General features: G+C 49.0%; 1 protein-coding gene across 6 annotated transcripts in view; it reads left to right on the forward strand.

Moving 5' to 3' along the window:
• The window catches only part of LOC306806351 (schwannomin-interacting protein 1), a 64379-nt gene that overhangs the window by 32529 nt on the left and 9424 nt on the right, over positions 1 to 22426 (forward strand). The window contains exon 1 of one of the 6 annotated variants that reach the window (XM_079315020.1): positions 13181 to 13334. The exons of 4 other annotated variants lie outside the window; for them this stretch is intronic. In XM_079315020.1, the coding sequence (XP_079171146.1) occupies positions 13305 to 13334 (30 nt within the window). In that variant the 5' untranslated portion in view covers positions 13181 to 13304. Of the gene's footprint in view, positions 1 to 13180; positions 13335 to 21273; positions 21426 to 22426 lie in introns of those variants that run through there. One more of the 6 variants, XM_079315019.1, reaches the window with a different exon arrangement.

The raw sequence follows: 22426 nt of genomic DNA on the forward strand, positions 1-22426 counted from the left end.
GGGAAGGGTGTTTGATGTCCCCAGGCCACCTCCTGTCCCTCTCTGGCCGTGTCTGTGAGCACCCAGCATGTCCCAGAGCTGCATGGACCCAAAACTTCAAAGCTGAACCGGTCTGAAGTGAAAATCCCTCTTTTTATTTTTGTTTTCCCTGCCCTTGACATTTCCCTGCAGTTCAGTGTTTATAACAAACCCCTGCCTTGCCCTGCTGGAAACCCAAGTGTTTGTAAACATGGGGATCATGGAGAGGAGGCAGCCAGGGAGCAAATAGAGGATTTGCTGTCAGGAAAAGGGGAATTTCAGCTTTGGCTGGGGTAGGGAGTCAGGGTGGGAGGTGAAAGCAGCTTGGAGTGGAGCTGTTTGCTAGGCTGGTTGCTATTCCCAGAAATCCAGAGAGATGTTTTATTGAGATTATTTCATTAAGATGATTTATGGAGACGACTAAAATCGAGTTTTTTCTGCTGTCAGGACTGGATTTCCCTGGGGTTTATCATGCCCAAGGGACAGGAATGACCCTCCAGGGGCTGCTCTGCTGCTCCCTGGGGCTCTGCTGCTCTCCCCTGGCTCCTCCTGGCCCTGCCTGAGCATCCCAACAGGATTCAGGAATCTCAGCTGGTCCCCAGGGCTGTGCTGAGCCCACCCTGAGTGTGCTGGGTCATGCTGGAGTCCAGGAGAAGGAAATTATCATCTACCATGGTTTTAGGAGGTTTTCCCAGCCAGGAGGATTTGGGCTGGAATGCAAGGAGGAGTTGGGAATGCTGGATTAAATGAAAGGTTTACATGATGAGGGACCTTTGGTCACATCTGTGTTTCTCCCCCCACAATGGTGAAATTTCTGTTTTGGGAGCTGGATTGAGTGGGTGAGGTCCTTCCAAACCTGCTGGGCTGTGCCAGGTGACTCCTGAGTTTTCCTAAGAGGAGAAACCTCTTTCCTTAGTTCATTTTGGACATGCTTGGCTCAATCTCCTTACCCAGCTGCAGGAAGCCACCCCCTCTCATTTTTTTTTTTTTTTCCATTTTTCCTCCTTTCCTCAACTCCTGGCTGCATCCACAGTGGTACCAAATGTGCCATGGGATGATTTATGGCCCCCAGGAGCAGGGGAAGCAGCCTTGCCGTGCCTCTAATGGCTCAAACCAAATCCAAATCTGCCTTAATGGCTTTAATATTCCTCCCATTGCCTCTCTGAGGATAATTACAATCAATAGGATGGATTGGCTGGGAAGAATATCTGCAAATTCTGGAGTCAATTAAAGAAACACTGGCAGGAGGGGAAGTGGCTCAGGCAGGCTGGGCTGGGAGCAGGGAGGGATGGAATTGCTGAAGGAATTTTAGCAGTGCTGCTAAAAGCTCATCCCTGCAGCTTCCAGGATTTCTGCAGGAGCTTTCTGGATGGGGAAGGATGTGCTGGAGTCTCTGTTTGATTTTTTTTTCATGCCTGGAGTGTAGCTGCCTGTGCTGTGAGACAGATTGATGCTGTTACCCCATCCCTGTGGTGATGAATCCAAGGAATCACACTGGCACTTGGATTCCTGCATTTCCAATCTTTCAGGAAGTTAAATTTGTGTCCTTCTGGCTCCTTTTGTCCAGAGGTGGGTAGGGTTGGAGCTGTCCCATTGTGGCTGCTCACAGATCAACCCTGGAAGGCAGCAAAGAGCACTCAGAGTCCTGAACTCACCTTGGGAGGGTGGAAAACTTCAGGTTTGAAAACAGCTGGAAACTCCTGGAATTGTTCAAAAAGTGTGGAAGTGGCACTTGGGGACGTGGTTTAACAGTGGTGGATTAATTTTTGGATTTGATGCTCTTAAAGGGCTTTTCCAATCTTAATGATTCCCTGAAATGCCTTTAGGGTTAACCCAGGATATTCCAGGAGCTGGAGGATGGAATTGAGCATTGAGCATGGACCATGTCAATATCTCTTTGTTGCCTGTGTTTCTGAAACTTTGAAACTAATTCAAAGTATGGGCGAAAATCTTGAAATAATGTTGCATTTGGCCATGGGCAGGATCTGATTTTCATGGATCAGAGCAGCCAGGATGGAAGGAGAAATGGATGGACCATGGCAAGAGGGAGGAGAGAAATGGAGCCAACAGCTGTTTGTTCAAACCATGTGGGAGCATTGGTGGAGCAGGATTTTTGGGAATGTGGGCTGGGTGGAAAACCTTGATCCACCTTGTCCCAAACACTCAGGGAGCAAATCTTGGCTTGGGGGGTGTCAGTGAGTTGGTTCTCCCTTCAAACAAGGACTGAGTGCCTGGAGTTGGGGTCCCCTCCCCTGGGATGGAGCCAGGCATCAGTGTCTGCAAGGAATTCCAGCCAGGAGCTGTCAGTGTGGGAACTTCTGCTTTCCAAAATCCAGCAGGAAATGACATTTCTGTCATTGCTCAGCCCTTCAGACCCTCCCTGCTGCATCCCAGCTCCTCCCCAGGCTCCTGCCAGAGGCAAATCCATGGGCAGGGAGCTTCTCCAGGACAATTCATTTATTAATGGCTTGAGCATGGAAATCAAACCTTTAGAATTGGAAAAAGCTGCAATTCTGTGTTGTCCTGGAGGTGGGATGAGCTGCAGGAAGGATCCATCCCTGCTCCTGCTGGATCAGCAGAGCTCTGGACTTTGGGACTTCCCACCCAGCTCAAAGGTTGGCTGGGGCACTTCTGATCCTGCCCAAGTGCCAATCCCTTGGGAAAACACCCCCAGGGATTTTCCAGCTGCTTGCTGGGAATTCCACACATTGCAGGGATTGCTGCTTCCCAAACTGGGCCGGGCAAAACTCCCAGGATTAAAAAAAAACTGAGGAAAAATTGGATTCCCATCACTGCTGAGGCTTTCCGTAAGGGAAGTGCCCACACAAGGATCCAGAGCCCATGGATTCAGTGTGGATGGATGATTCTCCTTCATCCCAGGATGTGAATTCCTCCAGGTGATGGAGCCCAGTCGGTTGGTGAGTGGATGTTTCCTGTGGGATGAGGAAAAGTTGGAAAAGTTGGATTGTTTTAGCACTGATGGTGATGCAGGCAGCAGGAAATCTCCCTTTAATGTGATGCTGAGGGATCACTGTTGTGAGATCTGGCTCTGGAAAAGCAGCACATTTATTATAAATGAGTATTTTTGGTGTTTGGGAATCACAAGTAGGAAACCCAAAAGATTTCCAAGGACAGGAATGAGCATTTATGGCAAGCAAAATTTGGAATATCCCACAACAGTGTTTTTTGGTTTTTTAATAGGGAGATTCTGGACCCTTGCACCCCTTCCCTATAATCCCTCAAATTCCCACTTGAACCCTCAGGTTGGAACAGCAGCAGGCAGCAGGAATTTTGATTTCCCAGGATAATAATTATGTGCTTAGGCAAATATTCCTTGCTTATTAAGTGGGATAAGTGCAAGGCAGGGAGGGTTTAATTCTCACAACTGCCCCTTGCTGTGCAAATCCTGTTCTTTTCCCCATGGATGGATTTTCCCTATGGGATGGATGTGCTCTCCCTGTGGGATGGAGTGTCTGGAACACCTGGAATTGTGGAAAATCCAGGTGCATGTGGAGGGAGAAATTACAGGCAGAGGAATTTTAAAAATCAGAGGAAAAGTGTTTTATTCAGTGCAACCCCAACCACATTGAAGATTTGCTGAGGAGCCAGGATTGTCCTGGCTCCAGGCACTCAGGGATGTCCTAATTATTCTAAATGATTTAAATATTGTTTAAATATTAAAAGCCTTGTTCAAATATTCTAAATAATGCTCCAGATATCCCCCACACCCTTGCAGAGTTTGTTTCTGTGAGCTTTTGCCTAAGCTGTGATAAGAACAGCAGGAATTGGGATTTATTTCCTTCTTCCTCTCTGCCTGGATTTAAGGTGGTTTGGATCTCAGTGATTGGAAAAGCAGGTGCAAAACTTGATTATTTTATAAAGTTTGTGTAGAAACTATGAAGGAATTGCTCAAAGTATCATTACTCCTACTCCTAACAGCAACAAAAATCAGGAAAATCAATTTCAGTGACATAAATGTGTGTCCCCATCTCCTCAGGATGTGCTACAGCCCAAAGGAGCTTTAAGGGAGTTCAGATTTGGTGGGAAAAATTGGACATTTTTGAGGAGAAAACCTCTTGAAAGGATAAATAAAATCCCAGTGTAATTCACCAAAGTTGGGTGTAATCCCCACTGGGAGGAAATGTGATTTCCCAGCTTCTCCCAATGTCTCCCTGTGGGTAGTAATTTAATTTTATAAAAATGAAGCTGTTGGAAATAATGCCATCATCTGCTCAGTGCAGTGTTTTCCCAGGCTGGACATTCTGGGCAGTGACTCTGCTGAGGGGGCTGAGGAGAAACACAATTTTGTGTTTTCAGGCTCCTCAATCTCAAATAATTCTGCTTTTGTGTAGCAATGTCTTTAGTTAGAACTAAAAAGATTTTAAAAAATCTCACTTGCAGCTCTGGCTCTGAAATCAATCCTGCTCCAGCAGAGCACCCATGGATTCAGTGCAAAATGATTTTCCCTCTTCCAATTATCCTCTCACACGAGGTGCTCCATAATCCCTTTTTCCCTGGAGGTTTTCCAGCTTTTCCAAGCCCTCAGCTCATTTTTTGGGGCACCTCATCTTCTCCTGTGGAGTCGTTTGTGTCACCAGGAGTGGGAGATTTTATTTATAAATCCATCTGGGAGTGCAGCTCGGTGATCTATGGATCTCCTTTAATGAGAAAATCCCACCCAGGGCCATCCATCCCTGCTGCTTCCTCTGGAAATCCCAGAGGAAATGGGATTTCCAAGGAAAGAGAAGTGCCAGGCTGAGATTTAATCCTCTCCATGGTAGAGGCAATGTTAAAAAAATAAAAAATAATAAATAAAAGAGAACTCTATTAAAGTGCTGGATTTCTTTATGCACACAAAAGCTGCTGCTGTGTGTGGCCCGTGGGGAATCCAAATGCTTTTAGTGAGTTATTAAAAATTGAATCTAAACTTTTTATTCTGTGTAATTCCTAGATTGGATTTATTAAAGAGGGATTTGGGGAAATAGCAGCATTTTGGACCAGGGTCATCCTCTTCTCCTTGGCCTGGCAGGTGTTTGATCATCAGCTGTTCTTAGGAGGTCAGAAAAGAAATAATTATGGGAATCATTTTTTTCACAGGGAATTCTCTGTGTTTTTTTGCATTTGCATGAATCCATAATATCCAAGCTCTTGGCATTTTTCCTGACACATTCCAGCTGCCCTTTCCTTCCTTCTGCTGCTTTCTCATCTATTATTGCTTAGCTTAAAAGCACAAAGGCAACTTTTGCTTTTTGCACAGATCCGAGAGTCCTTTTCCTGAGAGGAAGATTCCCACTTTTGGGCTGGCCTGGGAGCTGGAAAACACCTCCAGGAGCTTTTCCAAGGGGCTGTTTTTGGGAAGGGCAGAGCAGGTGAAAATCAGGGTGTGCTCCTGAAAACCTTGGCTGCTGCCTTGACCCCTTGTTCTCCTGGAATTCCTTTGGCTCCATCCTCAGTGCCCAAACTGGCTGATATTTCCAGATATTAATAATATTTAAATGGCTCAAAAGAGATGCTCAGAGCTCAGCCAGCCCTTCTCCCTGCTCAGGGCCTGCAGGAATTATTCCTGTTCCCAGAAAACCCAATCCAGGCTCTCCATAAATCCCAGGGATGAGGATTTCCCACATTTCACACCTGTCCCCATGGGCCATATTCCACAGAAATAAATTTATTTTGCAAGATGGGTTTGGCACTGCTGATCCTGGGCTGTTCCCATCCCATCCCTCTGGGATGGAGCAGGAATGTGTGTTAATCCCAAAAAAACTGTGCTGCTGGTTTGGGATAACTCCAGTTCTCCATTTCCAACCCCTCCTTCCTTGTTATCCTGGAATGACTGGGATGTGGAATTGGAATGGTTTCCACTCAGGAGAGATGCTGGAGAGCTCCAGAAAGAATTCCAGGAGTTTCCACAGCTGGGCAGGGGAGCTCTGGAGGCTTTTGGGAACTCTGGAGGTCTTTGGGAACTCTGGGAGACTTTGGGAACACTGGAGGCTTTTTGGAATTCTGGAGGTTTTTGGAATTCTGGAGACCTTTGAGAATTCTGGAAGCTTTTTTGAATCCTGGAGGCTTTTGGGAACTCTGGATGTTTTGGGAACTCTGGAGGTTTTCAGAGTTCTGGAGACATTTGGGAACTCTGGAAAGCCTTTGGGGGTTCTGGGAAACTTGATAATCCTGGAGGTTTTTGGGAATTCTGAAAGCCTTTGGGGGTTTTGGGGTCTTGACTTTGGGAATTCTGGGGCTCTGAGCCAGTTCTGCCTGGAGGATCCACTCTCTGCTCTGTTAATGGAATTTTTTGGGAGGGTTTGTGTTGAATCAAATAAGCCAGAAGCAAACTGGAGTAGCCCTGATTCCCAGGGAATCCCAGGGATGAGGTGCCAGCAAAGCAGCAGCTGCAGCTTCAGAGGAGGAATTTTGATTTTTACAGGAATGGGTGTGGAGGGAAATCTGTGGGGAAATGAGATTTCCTGAAAAATAAACTTTCCCAAAGGAAAGTCAGCAGAGCATCCCTGTGCCTTGGACACCCCAAGAATTCCTTGGAGCAGCTGAGCTCTCCTGTGCCCCCAGCACAGCAGGGAGATTCATTTTGTCCCTCAAGTTGAAATCCTCTGCCTCAGGGTCTGGGTGCCCCCCTTCCCATCTCTGCTTTTCCCTAAAAATCCAGCTGTGCCAGTGGTTCCAGAGCCAACCTCAGCTCCCTCCCTTTCCTAACCCCCTGCTGTCCTGTGGCTCCATCCCAAAACAAAACTGCAGCTTGCACCTTGGTGCTGATCCAGTGAATCCTTTCCTGCCACCAAGAACTCCATCCTGACTCAAAGGCTCAATCTGATGGTGTAAATACAAAAAAAAAAAAAACCCAAATCCAACCTCTACCACCCCTCACGTGCCTGTCTGCCAAAACTGGCCCCACTCCAGCAGACACCTGAAAATGAACCACACAGCCTCTCCACCCTCTGGAAAAATTCCAGGAAAACAAGAATGCCTGAGGTAGAACAGGAGAGGGAAAAAAAGGAGATTTAAGGCAGCAGAGTTGTTTTCTTGCTCTTATATGGTGCTGCTGTGGCACCAGCAGCTCCCTGGCTCTGTGACTAATGAGGCTCAGCTGGGATCCACCCTTGCTTATCCTGTTATTTTTAGCTTTCTCCTGCCTCCTGCTCGTTTGAAATCCTGACTCTGCACCCTCCAGAGCAGGCAGGAATGGGATTTCTCATCCCTGAGGGAATTTTTGGAGCTGGCAGCTGAAGAGGAATCACCTCTGTGACCCAGGCAGCTCCAGAGAAGAGGATTCATTTTTATTCCTTTTTCCCAGTGAGCCTGGGTTTGGCACACAAACTCCAAAAATCATCTTTACATTCACTTTTTAAAGGCTGGAAGTTGGAAATGATCCTGATGCAAGAGCAGGGATTTATTCAGCCTGGGATTTTATGGGATGTCACTGGGGTGGGAGCAGGTACAGAAATCCCACATCCTCTCCTTAGCAACCATTAAATTCCTGGGCTGGGGCCAAAAAACAATTTCTGGATGGAATTGTGGCAAAATCCCTGGAATTGCAGGCTGGCCATGCAGGCAGAGGGAGCTGAGCTGATTGAAACCTGGAGTAATTAATTAATTCATTAATTAATTAATAATTCCTGAGTGTGGCATGTCCAGTGTGCTGCATTTATCCAACCAAAAAAATCAACCTGGGTTTGCTCCACCCTTCCCAAAATCCCTGATCCCAGCAGGGTTTGGGGACATTTGGGTGCATATTTTAAGGAGGCATCTCAAAAAATGTGGATTTCTGCCAAAAATTTTGGAATTATGGGCATCAACCTTTGGAGCTGAGGGAAAAATCCCCTTCTATTTTTGTCCTGACCATGACTCAGAGGAAGATTTGTCCCTGCAAAGTCACTCCTTTTTTTGAGGAGGCATTTAAAGGCCACTGCTGTCACCTGCTTGGCTCAGGATATTCCTATTTTTGGTGTTTGGCTCTGTTTAAAAAAAGACAATTTTTCATTCCACATCTACTTTGTGGCGTGCTGTGTTTATTTTTTTTTCAGCCTGGGCTTTGGCCACCAATTTTGCAATTAAAATTACAAAATAAAGCCATAAAGAAATGAGAGCTCCCAGCAGGAAGCACAAAGGGAATAGAAAAGGATGGATGGGCTGGAAGTGATAGTGGGATAATCCCAAATTTATTCCCAGATTTTGCCCTCTGGCTCAGTGCTTTATTTATAATTAATAACTTGATTTTTGTTGTTGGCTGAATGCAGGTGCAGCACACTGGACACTCCACACTCAGGGCTAATTAATTAATGAATCCCCTCCTGGAAAAATCAATTAATTCCTCTCCCTGCTGCTGTTTTAATGTGGCTGGGGGAACAATTTTCTATTTTTCAAAATTCTTTTCAAATAAAGCAAATTTATATTGAAAAAATGAAAATGAACCAAATAAATGGGAAAGGAGGGACAGGGAAATCTGGATTTGAGCAGGGCTGATAAAAACTCCTCCTAAATTTGTTATCAGAGAATCAGGTGAGGGTGTTACTTATGGGTCACTTTTAATTATTTTGGTTTATTCTGGATCAATAAGGAAATTTTGGGAATCTTTCCCAGTGGGTTTGGGGAAGAATTATTTGGAGCTGATGGGATTTGCCACAAATCCTCTCCCAGATTGTGCTGCAGAGTGAGGAATATGTGAATTTATTGATGCTCAGATAAAAACTGATTTTTCCTGCTGAAGAGCTGGTGTTGTTCTCCATAGATTCTGCACACTGGGAATGCTGCATTTCCAGAAGAACTGTTGATTCCTAACAATAGAAATAAATCAAGTTGCAAGGAGGCAGCTGGAGCTTTTCTGTGCTGGTGGGCTCAGACCTCACCATCAGAGCTCCTCAAAATTCCCTTTATAGCATTTCTGATCCTGCTTTAGAAATTGTCCAAGTCAAAAAAAAAATAGCCTGTGTGGTACCATTGAGCCTTCCTGGATGGCTTCCATGGAAAAATCTGCTTGTTTTCCATATGTTTGGTGGATTTTATATCACTGGGGAGTTATAAATACTTGGGTGGCTGAATTGAATCCCTGCAATTCCCTGTGAAGTGTTGGACATGGGAGGAATCAGGGGGGAGAATTGCTGCTTCCTTCTGCTCCAGGTTTTTAGGGAAGGGAAAAATCCTGGTTTGGTTTTGTGTTTTTATCCCAAATCCATCCCTGGTGCTTGAGGTTGTAAAGGACTCCAGAAAATTGCAGGGAAGTAAAAAAAGTCATGGAAAAGGGAAGGATATTGGATTCTTAACCTGTTGGAGGTTTATTCCCACCTGGAGCATCCAAAAAAAGGGAAAACCCCTGAGCATCATCTTCCTTCAATAAAAAGGGAAGAGTGCAGAGCATTATCCATGGATGTAATCCAAACAAATACTCCCCTTTCCAAGCAGATGTCGAGTATTAACTGATTAAAAATAATCGCTTTTTCCTTTATTTTTCTTGCTGGATTTAAACCCAGGGAAAGCTTTAGCTGGGCTTAAAGAGGAGCTAAATCCCTCAGTCCCAGGAAATCATCAGCAAATAGAGCTGAAATCCTGGGATGCTGGATGTAATTCCTGCTTCCATCCAAGCTTGCTGTGCTTGGGGAGCCTCTGGGAGCCCAGCAGGAGCATCCCTGAGTGTTTTCCCTCAGGATCATCATCCCACAGGGTTCTTGGAGCTGCTCCAGGCTGGGAGAGCTGGGAATGTTCACCTGGAGAAGGGAAAACTCCAAAAAGAGCTCAGAGCTCCTTGAAGAGCCTGAAGGAGAGCTGGGGGAGGATTGGGGGCAAGGGTGGAGGGACAGGACACAGGGAATGGGATTCACTGCCAGGGTTAGATGGGATATCAGGAGGGAATTCTTGGATGAGAGGAGGCACTGCAATGGATTTTCCCAAGGATTCGTCACCCCTGGATCCCTGGAAATGTGCTGGACAGGGCTTGGAGCAATCTGGGATAGGGGAAAGATTTAAATTCCTTCCAAACCAAACCATCCCACCATCCTGCAGTTTTCAGAACATCCCCAGGTCTTGAACTCCTCCCTGATTTTCACCTGCTCCACGCTCCAGCTGCATATTTATTTTGGGATTTGAAAAAAAAAAATATATAAAACCAACACCAAAAAACCAAACAAAAAACTCTATTTGAGTGTGGCTTTTGTATCAGTGGGTTGGCCAACACCAGCCTGGAAAATAAACCTCCCCAGCTGATAAGGCCCCTCTGGGAATGCCTGTGGGCAGGAAAATATTCCAGCAGGAATTCCATGGCTGGGCTCCCTCCTGCTGTTTTTTCATTCCCATTCCAAAGGTTTGTGGATGGAGCCCTTGCAGCTGGTGGGGATCAGGCACAGAGTGTAAAAATAAACGTGTGGGACAGTGGGAAATGCCAAAAAGCTCGGGATGTGGCTTTGCTGTGAGCAATAATCCAGGATCCTTCCCTCCCTCCCACACTGGGATGGGAGGGATCCCTTTGGAGGGTGTTTTTCCCGGTGGGAATGAGGATGGGAGAGGTGATAACCTCTCTGTGCTCCTCCCTCTGCCCTGTTAATGATTTCCTTGGAGTGGGGCAGCCAGGGAATGCAGAATTCTTGGGAATTCCCTGCTTGTCTTTGCCACCTCACCCCTGACTTGGGATGGAGTTTAAGAATGGGGGAAAAAAAATAATCCTAAAAATACAAATACAGAAGCAGAAATTCTCTCTTTTCCCCCAGATTTTGTTATACCAGGTGTTTAAGGAAATTCCATTGTTTCACCAGAAGAATTGGAGTGTCTGGCAAAGCTGAGTTTTCTTCCTCTTTGTGTCCCTGTGCCATGGGATTGAATTCCCTGTGGACATGCAGGAATCAGGCCTGGCTCATCCCTGGTGCCCCAGGACAGGAGCAGCATCTTCCCAATGCCACAGGAGGGGTTGGAAGGGAAAGGTTTCAGCCCAGTGTTGTGTCAGAATTCTGGAGATTTCTCCAGGGATTTCTGAGCTGCACATTCCTAAATCCAAAACTGGTTTTGGGGAAAGCTTCAGGAAAACTTGTACAAGTGACACCTTCAATTAGGGGATGCCTCATTAATAATTTCAAACCAGGCAGGGCAGGCACCCCTGGGTTTCTTTCCCCAGGTTTGAAGGGAAAAGTTTCACCCCAATGTTGTTTTAGAACCTCTGGAGATTTCTCCAGGGATTTCTGAGCTGCACATTCCTAATCCAAAGCTGGTTTTGGGAAAAAAAAACTTTGGTAAAATTTGTCTGGATAATCTCACAAGTGCAATCAGACACCTTCAATTAGGGGATGCCTCATCAATAAATTCAAACCAGGCAGGGCAGGCACCCCTGGGTTTCTTTCCCAGGAGCTTCCCCCTGGATTGTGGCTCCAGGGAAAACCAGCCTGTGCTCCTCCTTCCTCCCAGAGCATCACCTCCCACTGACCCAGCTGGAATTCTGCCAGCAGCCTTTCCCTCAGTTTAATCCCTCTCAGCTTTAGTCATTACCTGCCTGCCCACCTCCTTCCTGCTGGGGATGCAAATGGAGCTGGAGCACAGCAGCACATCCAGAGGTCCAGGATAATTTCTATTTTTTCTGGGAACAGCAGGTGACCCTGGCTCTCTCTGGGATTGTTTTTCCAAGGGAAAAGCTGTTGATTCCTGGGGGGACCCACTCCAGCACTGGGAATGGGGTGGTTGGCACTGGAGTTAAGGGGGGAATTGGGAGTTTTCCTGGTGATGCACAGAATAAATGGAATTGGAGTTTATGTAATGCATGGAGCTGCTTTTAGCTTGCCACAGATCCTCCTCCCAACAAGGCCAAGGTTAGGCAGCAAATTGCAGAGTGGGGATGGTTTATTTAGATGAGTTTTTATTTTGATGTCTGCTTGAATGGGATTCTCTGTAGATTCAGGAAAAACCAAGGATGACTTCACCCTCTTTTAAAAATTTATGCAGAATATATTAATTTTTTTCTTTTTAAATGAAGTGTCTTGTATTTTTTTTTTTTTTTTTTTTTTTTTTTTTTTTTTTTTTTTTTGTTTTTTTTTTTTTGTTTTTGAAAGCTCTACTGCTGCAGGGGAGAGAGAGCACTGGGGAGGAAGGTCTGGGGGTTTTTCCATCCATGCCCCAGCTGCACAGGGACTCCAGGGATTCTCCATCCATCCTCCCACAGCTGCTCCAGCCTGTCTGTGCTGGTGGGAAGCTGGGAAAGCTGGGCCAGGGTGATGATCCTACAAAGGCCTTTTTTTTTTCTTTTTTTTTTTTTTTCCTAGAGGCACATCTGGTGTGGGGGAATCAAATCCGAGCTGCCCTGAGCAAGTGTTGCTGGATTCCAGTCATGTGAATCCCTGAACAGCTGGGCCTAGGGGCAGAATAAATCCCTGTTTGCCAAAGGAAAGGGAATTTCTGCTGTTCCCTGCCCAGGGCATGGTGTGAGCCCAGTGTGACCCCACTTGTTTTAGTGTCCCTTGGATGAGCTGTGTCCATACAAAACGAGGATTCATGATGACATTTTGTGTGTCCTCACCTGCAGAGCCAGACTCTTGGAAATGAGGCTTTTGGGGTTCGTGTTGAGGTTGGAAAAACCCCTAAGTTCTCACTGAAGCACATTCCCAAGAGCTCCCTCCACTCATTTTTGAACCTTTCCGGGGATGTGACTCCACCACTGTCCTGGGCATCTCCTCCCCGTGCCGAACCCACCCTTCAGTGCCTGGTACCCAGCCTGGGCTTTTCCCCGTGCCCAGTCCGGGCTCCGCTCCCTCCCTGCCGGCTGCGGGAGGTAAAAATAGCCGGGAATGTAGGGCAGAGCCTCTGGCAGATTCCCGGGCGGGATTCCCGCGGCAGCAGGCACAGGGAAGCTGGCTGGAGCTGTTCTTTTAGGGCTGGCTGGTTTTGGGGTGCCCCGGGGCCGCGCTCCATCCCCGGCCGGGCGGCTCCCGGGGGGCTCGGGTGGGGTTGGACCGAGCATCGCCGGGTCTGGGGGATGCTCCCGGTGTCCAGGGGGTTGCTCCCGGTGTCCAGGGGGTTCTCCCGGTGTCCAGGGGGGGTTGAGGGGTTTTTCCCCGCTCCTGGAGCGGAGTGAGGCCGCCGCGGCCCCGCCCGGAGCGGGAGGAGGCGGCTCCCGGGGCCGCGCAGGCGGAGCAGCGCGGCCGCATCCATCTTCCCTCCTCCTCCTCCTCCTCCTCCTGCCGCCGCTGTTGCTGCTGCTGCTGCCTTCTCACCATCCTCCTCCTCCCCCCATCCTCATCCTCCTCCTCCTCCCCCGCCGGGGCCGCGGCGGCTGCGGGCGCTGCCGGCGGGGCGGATGATGCGGCGAGATGGTTCACCAGGAAAACTGCTCCTACCAGGTGAGGGGGGGGCGAGCGCGGCCTGGCCCCCAGCCCCGGGCAGCTCCTCGCAGTCCCGGGCCACCCCCGGTCTGTCTGTGCCACCCCCGGGGCTGCGACAGCGCGGGGCCGCCGCTTCGGGTTCGGACCGAGCATCGCGGGGTTCGGACCGAGCATCGGGGGGTTCGGACCGAGCATCGGGGGGTTCGGACCGAGCATCGGGGGGTTCGGACCGAGCATCGCGGGGTTCGGACCGAGCATCGGGGGGTTCGGACCGAGCATCGCGGGGTTCGCTCTGAGCATCCTGGGGTTCGCTCTGAGCATCGGGGGGTTCGGACCGAGCATCCCCGGATTCAATCCGAGCATCCTGGGGTTCGCTCCGAGCATCCTGGTGATTGCTCCGAGCATCCCCGGATTCAATCCGAGCATCCTGGGGTTCGCTCCGAGCATCTCCGGATTCACTCCGAGCATCATCGGCCCGCACCGAGCATCCCGAGGTTTGCACCGAGCATCCTGGTGATTGCTCTGAGCACGCCGGGATTTGCTCCGAGCCACCCCGATAATTGCTCCGAGCACCCCAGGGTTCTCACCGAGCATCCCGGGGTTCACACCGAGCACCCCGGGATTCCCACTGAGCATCCCGGGGTTCACACCGAGCATCAAGGGGTTCACACCGAGCACCCCGGGATTCCCACTGAGCATCCCGGAGTTCACACCGAGCATCCCGGGGTTCTCACCGAGCATCCCGGGGTTCACACCGAGCATCCCGGGGTTCACACCGAGCCCCCCGGGGTTCACACCGAGCCCCCCGGCGCTCGGCAGGCAGAGCAGCCCCGGGGCTTTTGTGCTCGCCGTGCGATGCTCGGAGGCGCAGCGGGGCCGGGGATGCGCTGCCCCCATCCCACCGCCCCCATCCCGCATCCCAGGGCCTTCCTGCCGGGATAAAACCTCTCCCTGGAACCGGGAGATCCTCGGGATCGCCGCCCCGCAGCCGCCGCAGCGCTGGGATGGGTTTTTTTCACTGTGTTTTTCGGGGATGTGTTTTTCAGAGCGTTTCCTGCGCTTCCCACATTTCTGCGAGCGCAGGGTGGTGATTCACAGGCTGCGGCTCTGCTCTGGCTCCGCAGGGATGGGGGGTTGTTTGTGAGCGTGCATCCCATCCCTGGGGGTCCCCGTGTTTGGGGATTATTGTAGGGGGGAGCTGGAGAGCTGAGCTGGGCTTGGTTTGTGGTTTGATTCCCTTCTGGAGACAGGATGGGTGCTGGGGGTGCACCTGCACGGGGAGCGGCTCACGGGGCGTCGATGGCACTTTTAGGGGCTCGATGGCTCTTTTAGGGACTGGATGGCACGATTAGGGTCTCGATGGCACAATTAGGGGCTCAATGGCACGATTAGGGGCTCAATGGCACGATTAGGGGCCCAATGGCACAATTAGGAGCTCGATGGCACAATTAGGGACTCGGTGGTACTTTCAAGGATTGCATAGCACGATTAGGGGCTCAATGGCTTATCTAGGGACTCGATGGCACTTTTAGGGTCTCGATGGCTCATTTAGGGGCTCGATGGCACCGGTGGATTATTAAATGCACCAGCATCTGTCCCTCTGGCACGGCGATGCTGAGATGCCTTTGCCTACGTGCAGTGAGGGTGTTTTGGAAAATCCCAATTCCCAAACATTCCCAGAACAGGACCCTCAGCAAGCAGGGCCTGGTCCAGACCAGCTCCCCATCCTTGTTCTTCCTCCATTCCCGTGTTTAATTCCAACTTCAGGCCTTGTTTTCCAGCAAAACATCTCAGATGCAAAATAATTCACGGGGGGGGGGGGGGGGAAAGACACGAAACAGAGAGGAGCTGAAATGATTTTTCACAGAGTATTTTCAGTCTAGCAATTCTGGGAGTAAATTTCCATTTTTAATCTCTTAGGAAAAAAAAAAAACCGGGCGCTTTTTTGTGTTGTTTTTTTTTTTTGTGGATGGTTTGCTTTTTTTTTTTTTTCCCCTCCAGCCTTTTGATTTCCCTGCAGCTCCGAGCCTGTTGCTCTGGGATAAATGGTGCCATTGTTTGGGAGCAGCGGATGTTTTCCCAGCACACTCAGGCACGCAGGGGTTAAAGGTTGGGCATTGTTTCCCGGCTGGAGCAGCTCCGGGGGGTGGGATGATGATGATGATGATGATGGTGATGATGATGGTGATGATGCTGCAGCACAAGCCTGGCCAAAATCCCTGGGTGTTGCTGCGACAGCGCTGCTGCCTTTGCCTGCTTGTTTATGGCTCCATTCCTCTCCTCCAAACCTCTAAATATTAGAGGGGAACCAGCCAGAAACCTCGCAAATCCTAGAGAAAAAAACCTCCAGGGAAACATCTTTTTAATTTAAATCTGTTTCCAAACCTTCCTAGGGCACTGCAGAGATTAAGATCAGCCCCAGCCCCCTCCCAAGCCCAGGAACCCAAGAGTTTTAATCCTTTTGTGGATGGCAATCCCGGGCTATGGGATCACACTGGAAACTGCCATTATGGGATTTTGGCTGCCAGGGGAAGGGGTGCAAGTGTTTAATCTGCTCTGCTCCCTCCTCACGCCCCTTTTTTTTTTTTGGGGAGCTGATAAAGCAACTAAAAAGAAATCAAAGAGAGGAACAAGCCAGCACTTGGCAAAACTTAAAAAAAAAAAAAAAAGGGGTTGTTTTGAAGAATTCCAGCAGAAAAATTCTGACGTGCCCAGGTCATGGCTGGGCCAGCAAGGCCATGGCAGGGAGGGAGCTGGGAATGGGATATTCCTGTCATGTTCCATTCCCTGCTCAAATCCCTGAATTCCCCAGAGCTGAGCTGCCAGTGCAGGTGGCCCTGGGCTCTGCTGGCCTTTGCATGTGGCTGAGTCAGGTGAATTCCTTGAATTTGGGCTGGATTTTCCATGCAGCATCTGCCATCTTTTCCATGGATGCATCCTGGAATCAGGCTGGGTGCTGCCACTCTCTGTACTGTGCATTTATCTCTTAATTCTGCTTCTTTTCTTTTTTATTCCAATTTTTTTCCCTGTATCAAACATTTTATTTAGGGCTCCATAATTCCTCCTGCATTCTGACCAGGAAAAACCTTGGCTGGTGCCCACTGGGTGATGCTTTGTGAGCTCCTGAGCCCACATGGAATAAAAATCCAGCGTGCAAATCCAGGCTTTAGTCCAGAAGTAAAGGTTTTATTCTGCTGTGTGGTTCAGCTGGGCTTTGCTGGCCCTCAGCCCCATCCAGGCCTTTAGTTTGTTTTGTAAATCTGTATTTTCAGCAGGAAAAGACAGATCTGTGGAGCACTGCTGGGCTCCTCAGCCTGTTCCTGGTTTAATCCATGTTTTTTACCATCCTTATACAAGTGGGTGATGTGTCTAAATGGTGGATTTTTAAATTTCTGATGAAAAGCAGGGAATTCAGGGGCACCCAGTGCCCAGTTGCCCCTGGGAACAGGATTTGGCTGCATGTTCTGGCAGCAGGCAGGGCTGAGCTATCTGCTGGCACCAGGGAGATGCTCCACATGTGCCAGGAAAATTAAAAAGAAAAAAGAGATCTGAGCAGAAAAGAGATTTTATTGCCTGGAAATCATGTCTGAGGTGGGGCAGGGAGTATGGTGGGTTTTTCTGGGATGTGGGATGTGCCCAGGTGTTGGGATTGATTTTTTTTTTTTTTGGCTGTTTTTGGTAAACTCAGTGTCAGAAAGGTGCTGGTGCCACTTTGGATCAGGCTGGAACCCCCAGGGGTGAACCAGGCAATGCTGGATGTCCTCCCAGGATCAATCCATAAAATTCACAAGCTTGCAATGCAAAGTGATCATTTAATCAATTAAAAGAATTGGCGACTTTGTGAGATTTCTTTGGTTTGATCTCAGGAAGGAATTTGGAGGTGCCAGAAATCAGCTTTTTTATTAAAGTCAGTGCAAATTCTGGTGGCAAAATAGAACTCCAATGGGCAGGCCTTGGGGAAAAGCTGAAATTCCATGAAAACCCAGTGTGGAAAAGCTGCTGGCCTGGCCTCCTGCCCATGGAGAATGCTCCAGGCTGGCACAGCTGCCACTGCCCCACGTCCCCAGCCCTGACAATCACACAGATCAGACACAGATCCCCAAAAAATTCTCTGCCAAGGGCTGGGAAAGCTCTTGGAGTGTGCTGCAAGCTCAGGGAAGCATCACCAGAGGGATGAATTTCACTTGAATTTTATGGACTTGCAAGTGCCCTGAGCTGGGAAGGGATTGGTGGGAAGGTTTGTTCCAACACTTGCCATAAAAACAAGATTTTGTGGGATGGAAACACACAATGACAGGATAATTTGGATGGGAAGGGGCCTTAAAACCCACCCCAGGTTCCTCCAAGCCCCATCAGCCTGGCCTTGGACACTCCAGGGATCCAGGGGCAGCCACAGTTTCTCTGAGAATTCCATCCCAGCCAGGAATTCCTTCCCAAAATCCCAAAATCCCCAAAATCTCATCCAGGATAAACCATTTCCCCTTGTCCTGCCACCCACTCCTCTTGTAAGGATTCTCTCCCTGACAGTTCTGGCAATTTGAGATTCCAGGATCCTGGAATTTCCCTGGTGCTCCATGCCCATGATTTTGGAGCTTGGAGGGCTCTCCTTGAACTCTGCTGGGAATTCAGGGGGTTCTTCTCCTCCCTTGGGATGTCTGGGAGCTGATCCAGCAGAAAAGGGGAATTCCTGCCCCTCTGGAGCCCAGCCCAGCCCTGGGGGGATTTCACTGACTCCAGAAAAAGGGAATTTTGCTGCTTTCTTGTTCTTGGGGTGTGTTCCAAGAACCCCAAATTGTTCTGCCCTATTTCCTCACCTGGCTCAGGGAGGATTTTAACACCCAGCTCCAGGTTTTGCTGCTCTGGGGTTTCCCTTTCTGCTGGAAAAAGGAAATCAGGCTCTTCCCCCTCTGCCTGCTGGGGAGAGGGAGTGGGATCTGCATTCCTGGGGCTCTGGTCCCTTTTTTTTTGGGATGTTCCAAGCAGAGGGACAATGGGGAAGGGGTTGAACACCAAAGGGTTTGGTCCCTGTGCTGAGAGAATCCCAAAATTCATTTCCCTTTTGATATCCCAGATTGAAATGGGGATTTTCCACCCTTTTTCTCCCATCCCAAGGAGCAGGTCCTGGCTCTGAGGAGGGCCCCAGATGTGCCCCAGATGTTCCAGGGGTTTCTGAGCCGGGTTTGGGGTTTTTTCCATGCCCTGGAATAGGGTGTGGGGTTTTCCCTGGAGACTCAGTGGGATCAACTCAGGGAATTCCCCTGGGGCATCCCAGGAGGGGAGAGTTGAGAGCTGGGATGGGGGATAAAAAATATCCTAAAAACTAGTTGGCAAGGGTAGGATATATTCATTTATATTTCTGTTTTTAGGGTTGTACCACTTCCTCTCCTTAGGGTGGCTTTGGGACATCCCTGATGGGTGATGCAGGATTGTCACAAATCCTGAGGTGACAAATCCCAGCCACCACATCCTTCCACAGGATTTATTTATTTATTTGGGATTTATCTGTCAGGACCCATCCCCAGCTGGGAGAGGAAATGGATTTAGCAACAGCAGGAAAGGACACGATGAGTCAGTGGCAGAGGGGAACTAAAAATAAGGAAATATCCTGAGAATGACTTTGTTTCACTTGGGAATTACAGTTGCAAGGGACAAGAATGGAATTAAATTTACTATTGCTGGTTTTGCCCTGAAAATTCAGAGTGGATTCATGCTGGGATGTGTTGTTGGAGCTGGGAATTTACCTGGAATTGGCATTTGGGGTGGAATGACATCACATTAAACATCACAGCACAATTAAAATTGTTTTAGTTGAATATTTTAGCAATAATTCTTTAGTAATATTTAAATATTAAAATAGTAATTATTAATATATTTAGTAATAATTGTTTTAGTTTATTTATTTTAATTAAAATTATGGAAAACTATTTATCTGTAGTCGTGTTGCACCAAAAATCAGGATTTTTTTCTCACTGCTGTGCCAGGTTTGGGGGAGAAACTGTGGCATAATTCCATTTTCCTAAGGATTCCTTTTGGGAATTCCTGCTCTGAGCACAAGCTCTGCCTCTCCCTGCTGGGATGGAATTTTGGGGATCCCCAGGCTCTCCACACCCCCAGGATGGGGAGCAGGGTTAGGCTAGGTGCCTCTGTTGCTTAATCCCAAGAAATTTTGGATTTTTGCAGCTGGAAAAGCTGATTTAGGCAGGGAACAGCTCTGTGGGGTCCTTGCTGATGGGTTTTACATGGAGTGAAAATTCCATGAGGTGATTCCCATTGCAGCCACAGCTGGGAATTCACTGGAATAATTCCCTGGGAAAAGTCCCAGGAAGGAGAAAACTCCAGCAGGCAGCACTGCCAGGCTGGGATTGTGATATCAGACACTGGGATTGTGATATCAGACACTGGGACTTTGATATCAGACACTGGGATTGTGATATCAGTCACTGGGTTTGTGGTATCAGACACTGGGATTGTGATATCAGACACTGGGATTGTGATATCAGACACTGGGACTTTGATATCAGACACTGGGATTGTGATATCAGTCACTGGGATTGTGGTATCAGACACTGGGTTTGTGATATCAGACACTGGGATTGTGATATCAGTCACTGGGATTGTGGTATCAGACACTGGGATTGTGATATCAGACACTGGGAATTTGATATCAGACACTGGGATTGTGGTATCAGAAACTGGGATTGTGATATCAGTCACTGGGATTGTGATATCAGACACTGGGATTGTGGTATCAGACACTGGGATTGTGATATCAGTCACTGGGATTGTGATATCAGACACTGGGATTGTGATATCAGTCACTGGGATTGTGATATCAGACACTGGGATTGTGATATCAGAAACTGGGAATTTGATATCAGACACTGGGATTGTGATATCACACATTGAGATTGTGATATCTGACGCTGGGATTTGGATATCAGACACTGGGATTGTGATATCAAACACTGGGATTGTGATATCAGACATTGGGATTGTGATATCTGACGCTGGGATTTGGATATCAGAGACTGGGATTGTGATATCAGACATTGGGATTGTGATATCAGACATTGGGATTTGGATATCAGACAATGGGATTTTGATATCAGACCCCGGGATTTTGATATCAGACATCAAGATTTTGACATCAGACACCGAGATTTTGATATCAGATACCGAGATTTTGATATCAGATGCAGAGGTTTTGATATCCGACACCTGGATTTTGACATCAGACCCCGGGATTTTGATATCCGACACCGGAATTTTGATATCAGACGCAGAGATTTTGATATCCGACACTGAGATTTTGACATCAGACCCGGGATTTTGATATCAAACACTAAGGTTTTGATATCCGACACCTGGATTTTGATATCAGACGCAGAGATTTTGATATCCGACACCGGGATTTTGATATCAGACACAGATATTTTGATATTAGACGCAGAGATTTTGACATCAGACCCCGGGGTTTTGATATCAAACACCGGGATTTTGATATCAAACGCAGAGATTTTGACATCAGACCCCGGGGTTTTGATATCAGAGCCCGGAATTTTGACATCAGACACAGAGACTTTAATATCAGACGCAGAGATTTTGACATCAGACCCGGGATTTTGATATCAGACACTAAGGTTTTGATATCCGACACCTGGATTTTGATATCAGACGCAGAGATTTTGATATCCGACACCGGGATTTTGATATCAGACACAGATATTTTGATATCAGACGCAGAGATTTTGACATCAGACCCCGGAATTTTGATATCAGACCCAGGCTTTTCCTGCCCGTGTGCAGCCGCTGCCCTCGGGGTTATTTTTATCCGGCTCTGGCAGCGGCTGCAGCCGGTCGCGCTTTCCAGCCGCGCTCCCGCTGCCTTTATTTGGGAAAGCTCCGGGAGCCGGAGCGGCGGCTCGGAGCGAGCCCCATCGCACGGAGCCGGCGGGACGGGCACGGCACGGCTGAGATGTCCCGTCGGGACCGGCACCGGCACCGGCACCGGCACCGGCAGCGCGGGAAATGAGCCGCGAGCGCGGTGATGGAATGGGTGACGTCATCGGGAAAGCGGCCCCGCCGCCCGGGGAGGGGAGCTATAAAAAGGTAAAGGGACAAAAAAGGGACAAGAAAGGGACAGAAAGGGACAGAAAGGAGCCTTTGTGTGCCGGCGGGCGGGAATGCTGCCCGGATCCCGCCCCGAGCGCCGCACTGGGGAGCTGCAGATGGGAGAATTCCCGGTTTTTAAAGCGGCAAATCCTCCCTGCTTGGCACCTCCTGATGATGAAATAGCAGCAGGAGTTCCCAAAGGCGTCCTCCTGCCTGGAATTTTGTGATGTGGCTGGAAAAGTTTGACTCGGGTTTGGGTTTGCCCCAGGAAGAAGAAGGGAGGTAAACCCACATTTTCTGTGATTCTGTGCTGTTTGTAAATCCCAGAATAGTCCTGGGGCTGTGCAGAGATAAAGTGAGACGTGGCTCTGGGACTTTAAATATAGTCCTGCTCTGGGGCTGGGAGTGACAGCTGGCAAAAATAACCCTGGTGGCCTGGGCCAGTGTCCCAGAGCTCCTGCTGGTGTCCCAGTCTGTCCCAGTCTGTCCCAGTCTGTCCCAGTCTGTCCCAGTGTGTCCCAGGGCTCCTGCTGGGTGTCCCAGTGTGTCCCAGTCTGTCCCAGTGTGTCCCAGTGTGTCCCAGTGTTCCTGCTGGGTGTCCCAGTGTGTCCCAGTCTGTCCCAGTCTGTCTCAGTCTGTCCCAGTGTTCCTGCTGGGTGTCCCAGTGTGTCCCAGTGTGTCCCAGTGTGTCCCAGTGCTCCTGCTGGGTGTCCCAGTCTGTCCCAGTGTGTCCCAGTGTGTCCCAGTGTTCCTGCTGGGTGTCCCAGTGTGTCCCAGTCTGTCCCAGTCTGTCTCAGTCTGTCCCAGTGTTCCTGCTGGGTGTCCCAGTGTGTCCCAGTGTGTCCCAGTGTGTCCCAGTGTGTCCCAGTGTGTCCCAGTGCTCCTGCTGGGTGTCCCAGTCTGTCCCAGTCTGTCCCAGTGTGTCCCAGTGTGTCCCAGAGTGTCCCAGTGTTCCTGCTGGGTGTCCCAGTCTGTCCCAGTGTGTCCCAGGGCTCCTG

Source organism: Erithacus rubecula, assembly GCF_903797595.1.
Source record: "Erithacus rubecula genome assembly, chromosome: 11".
In the NCBI taxonomy this organism is placed as follows: Eukaryota; Metazoa; Chordata; class Aves; order Passeriformes; family Muscicapidae; genus Erithacus; species Erithacus rubecula.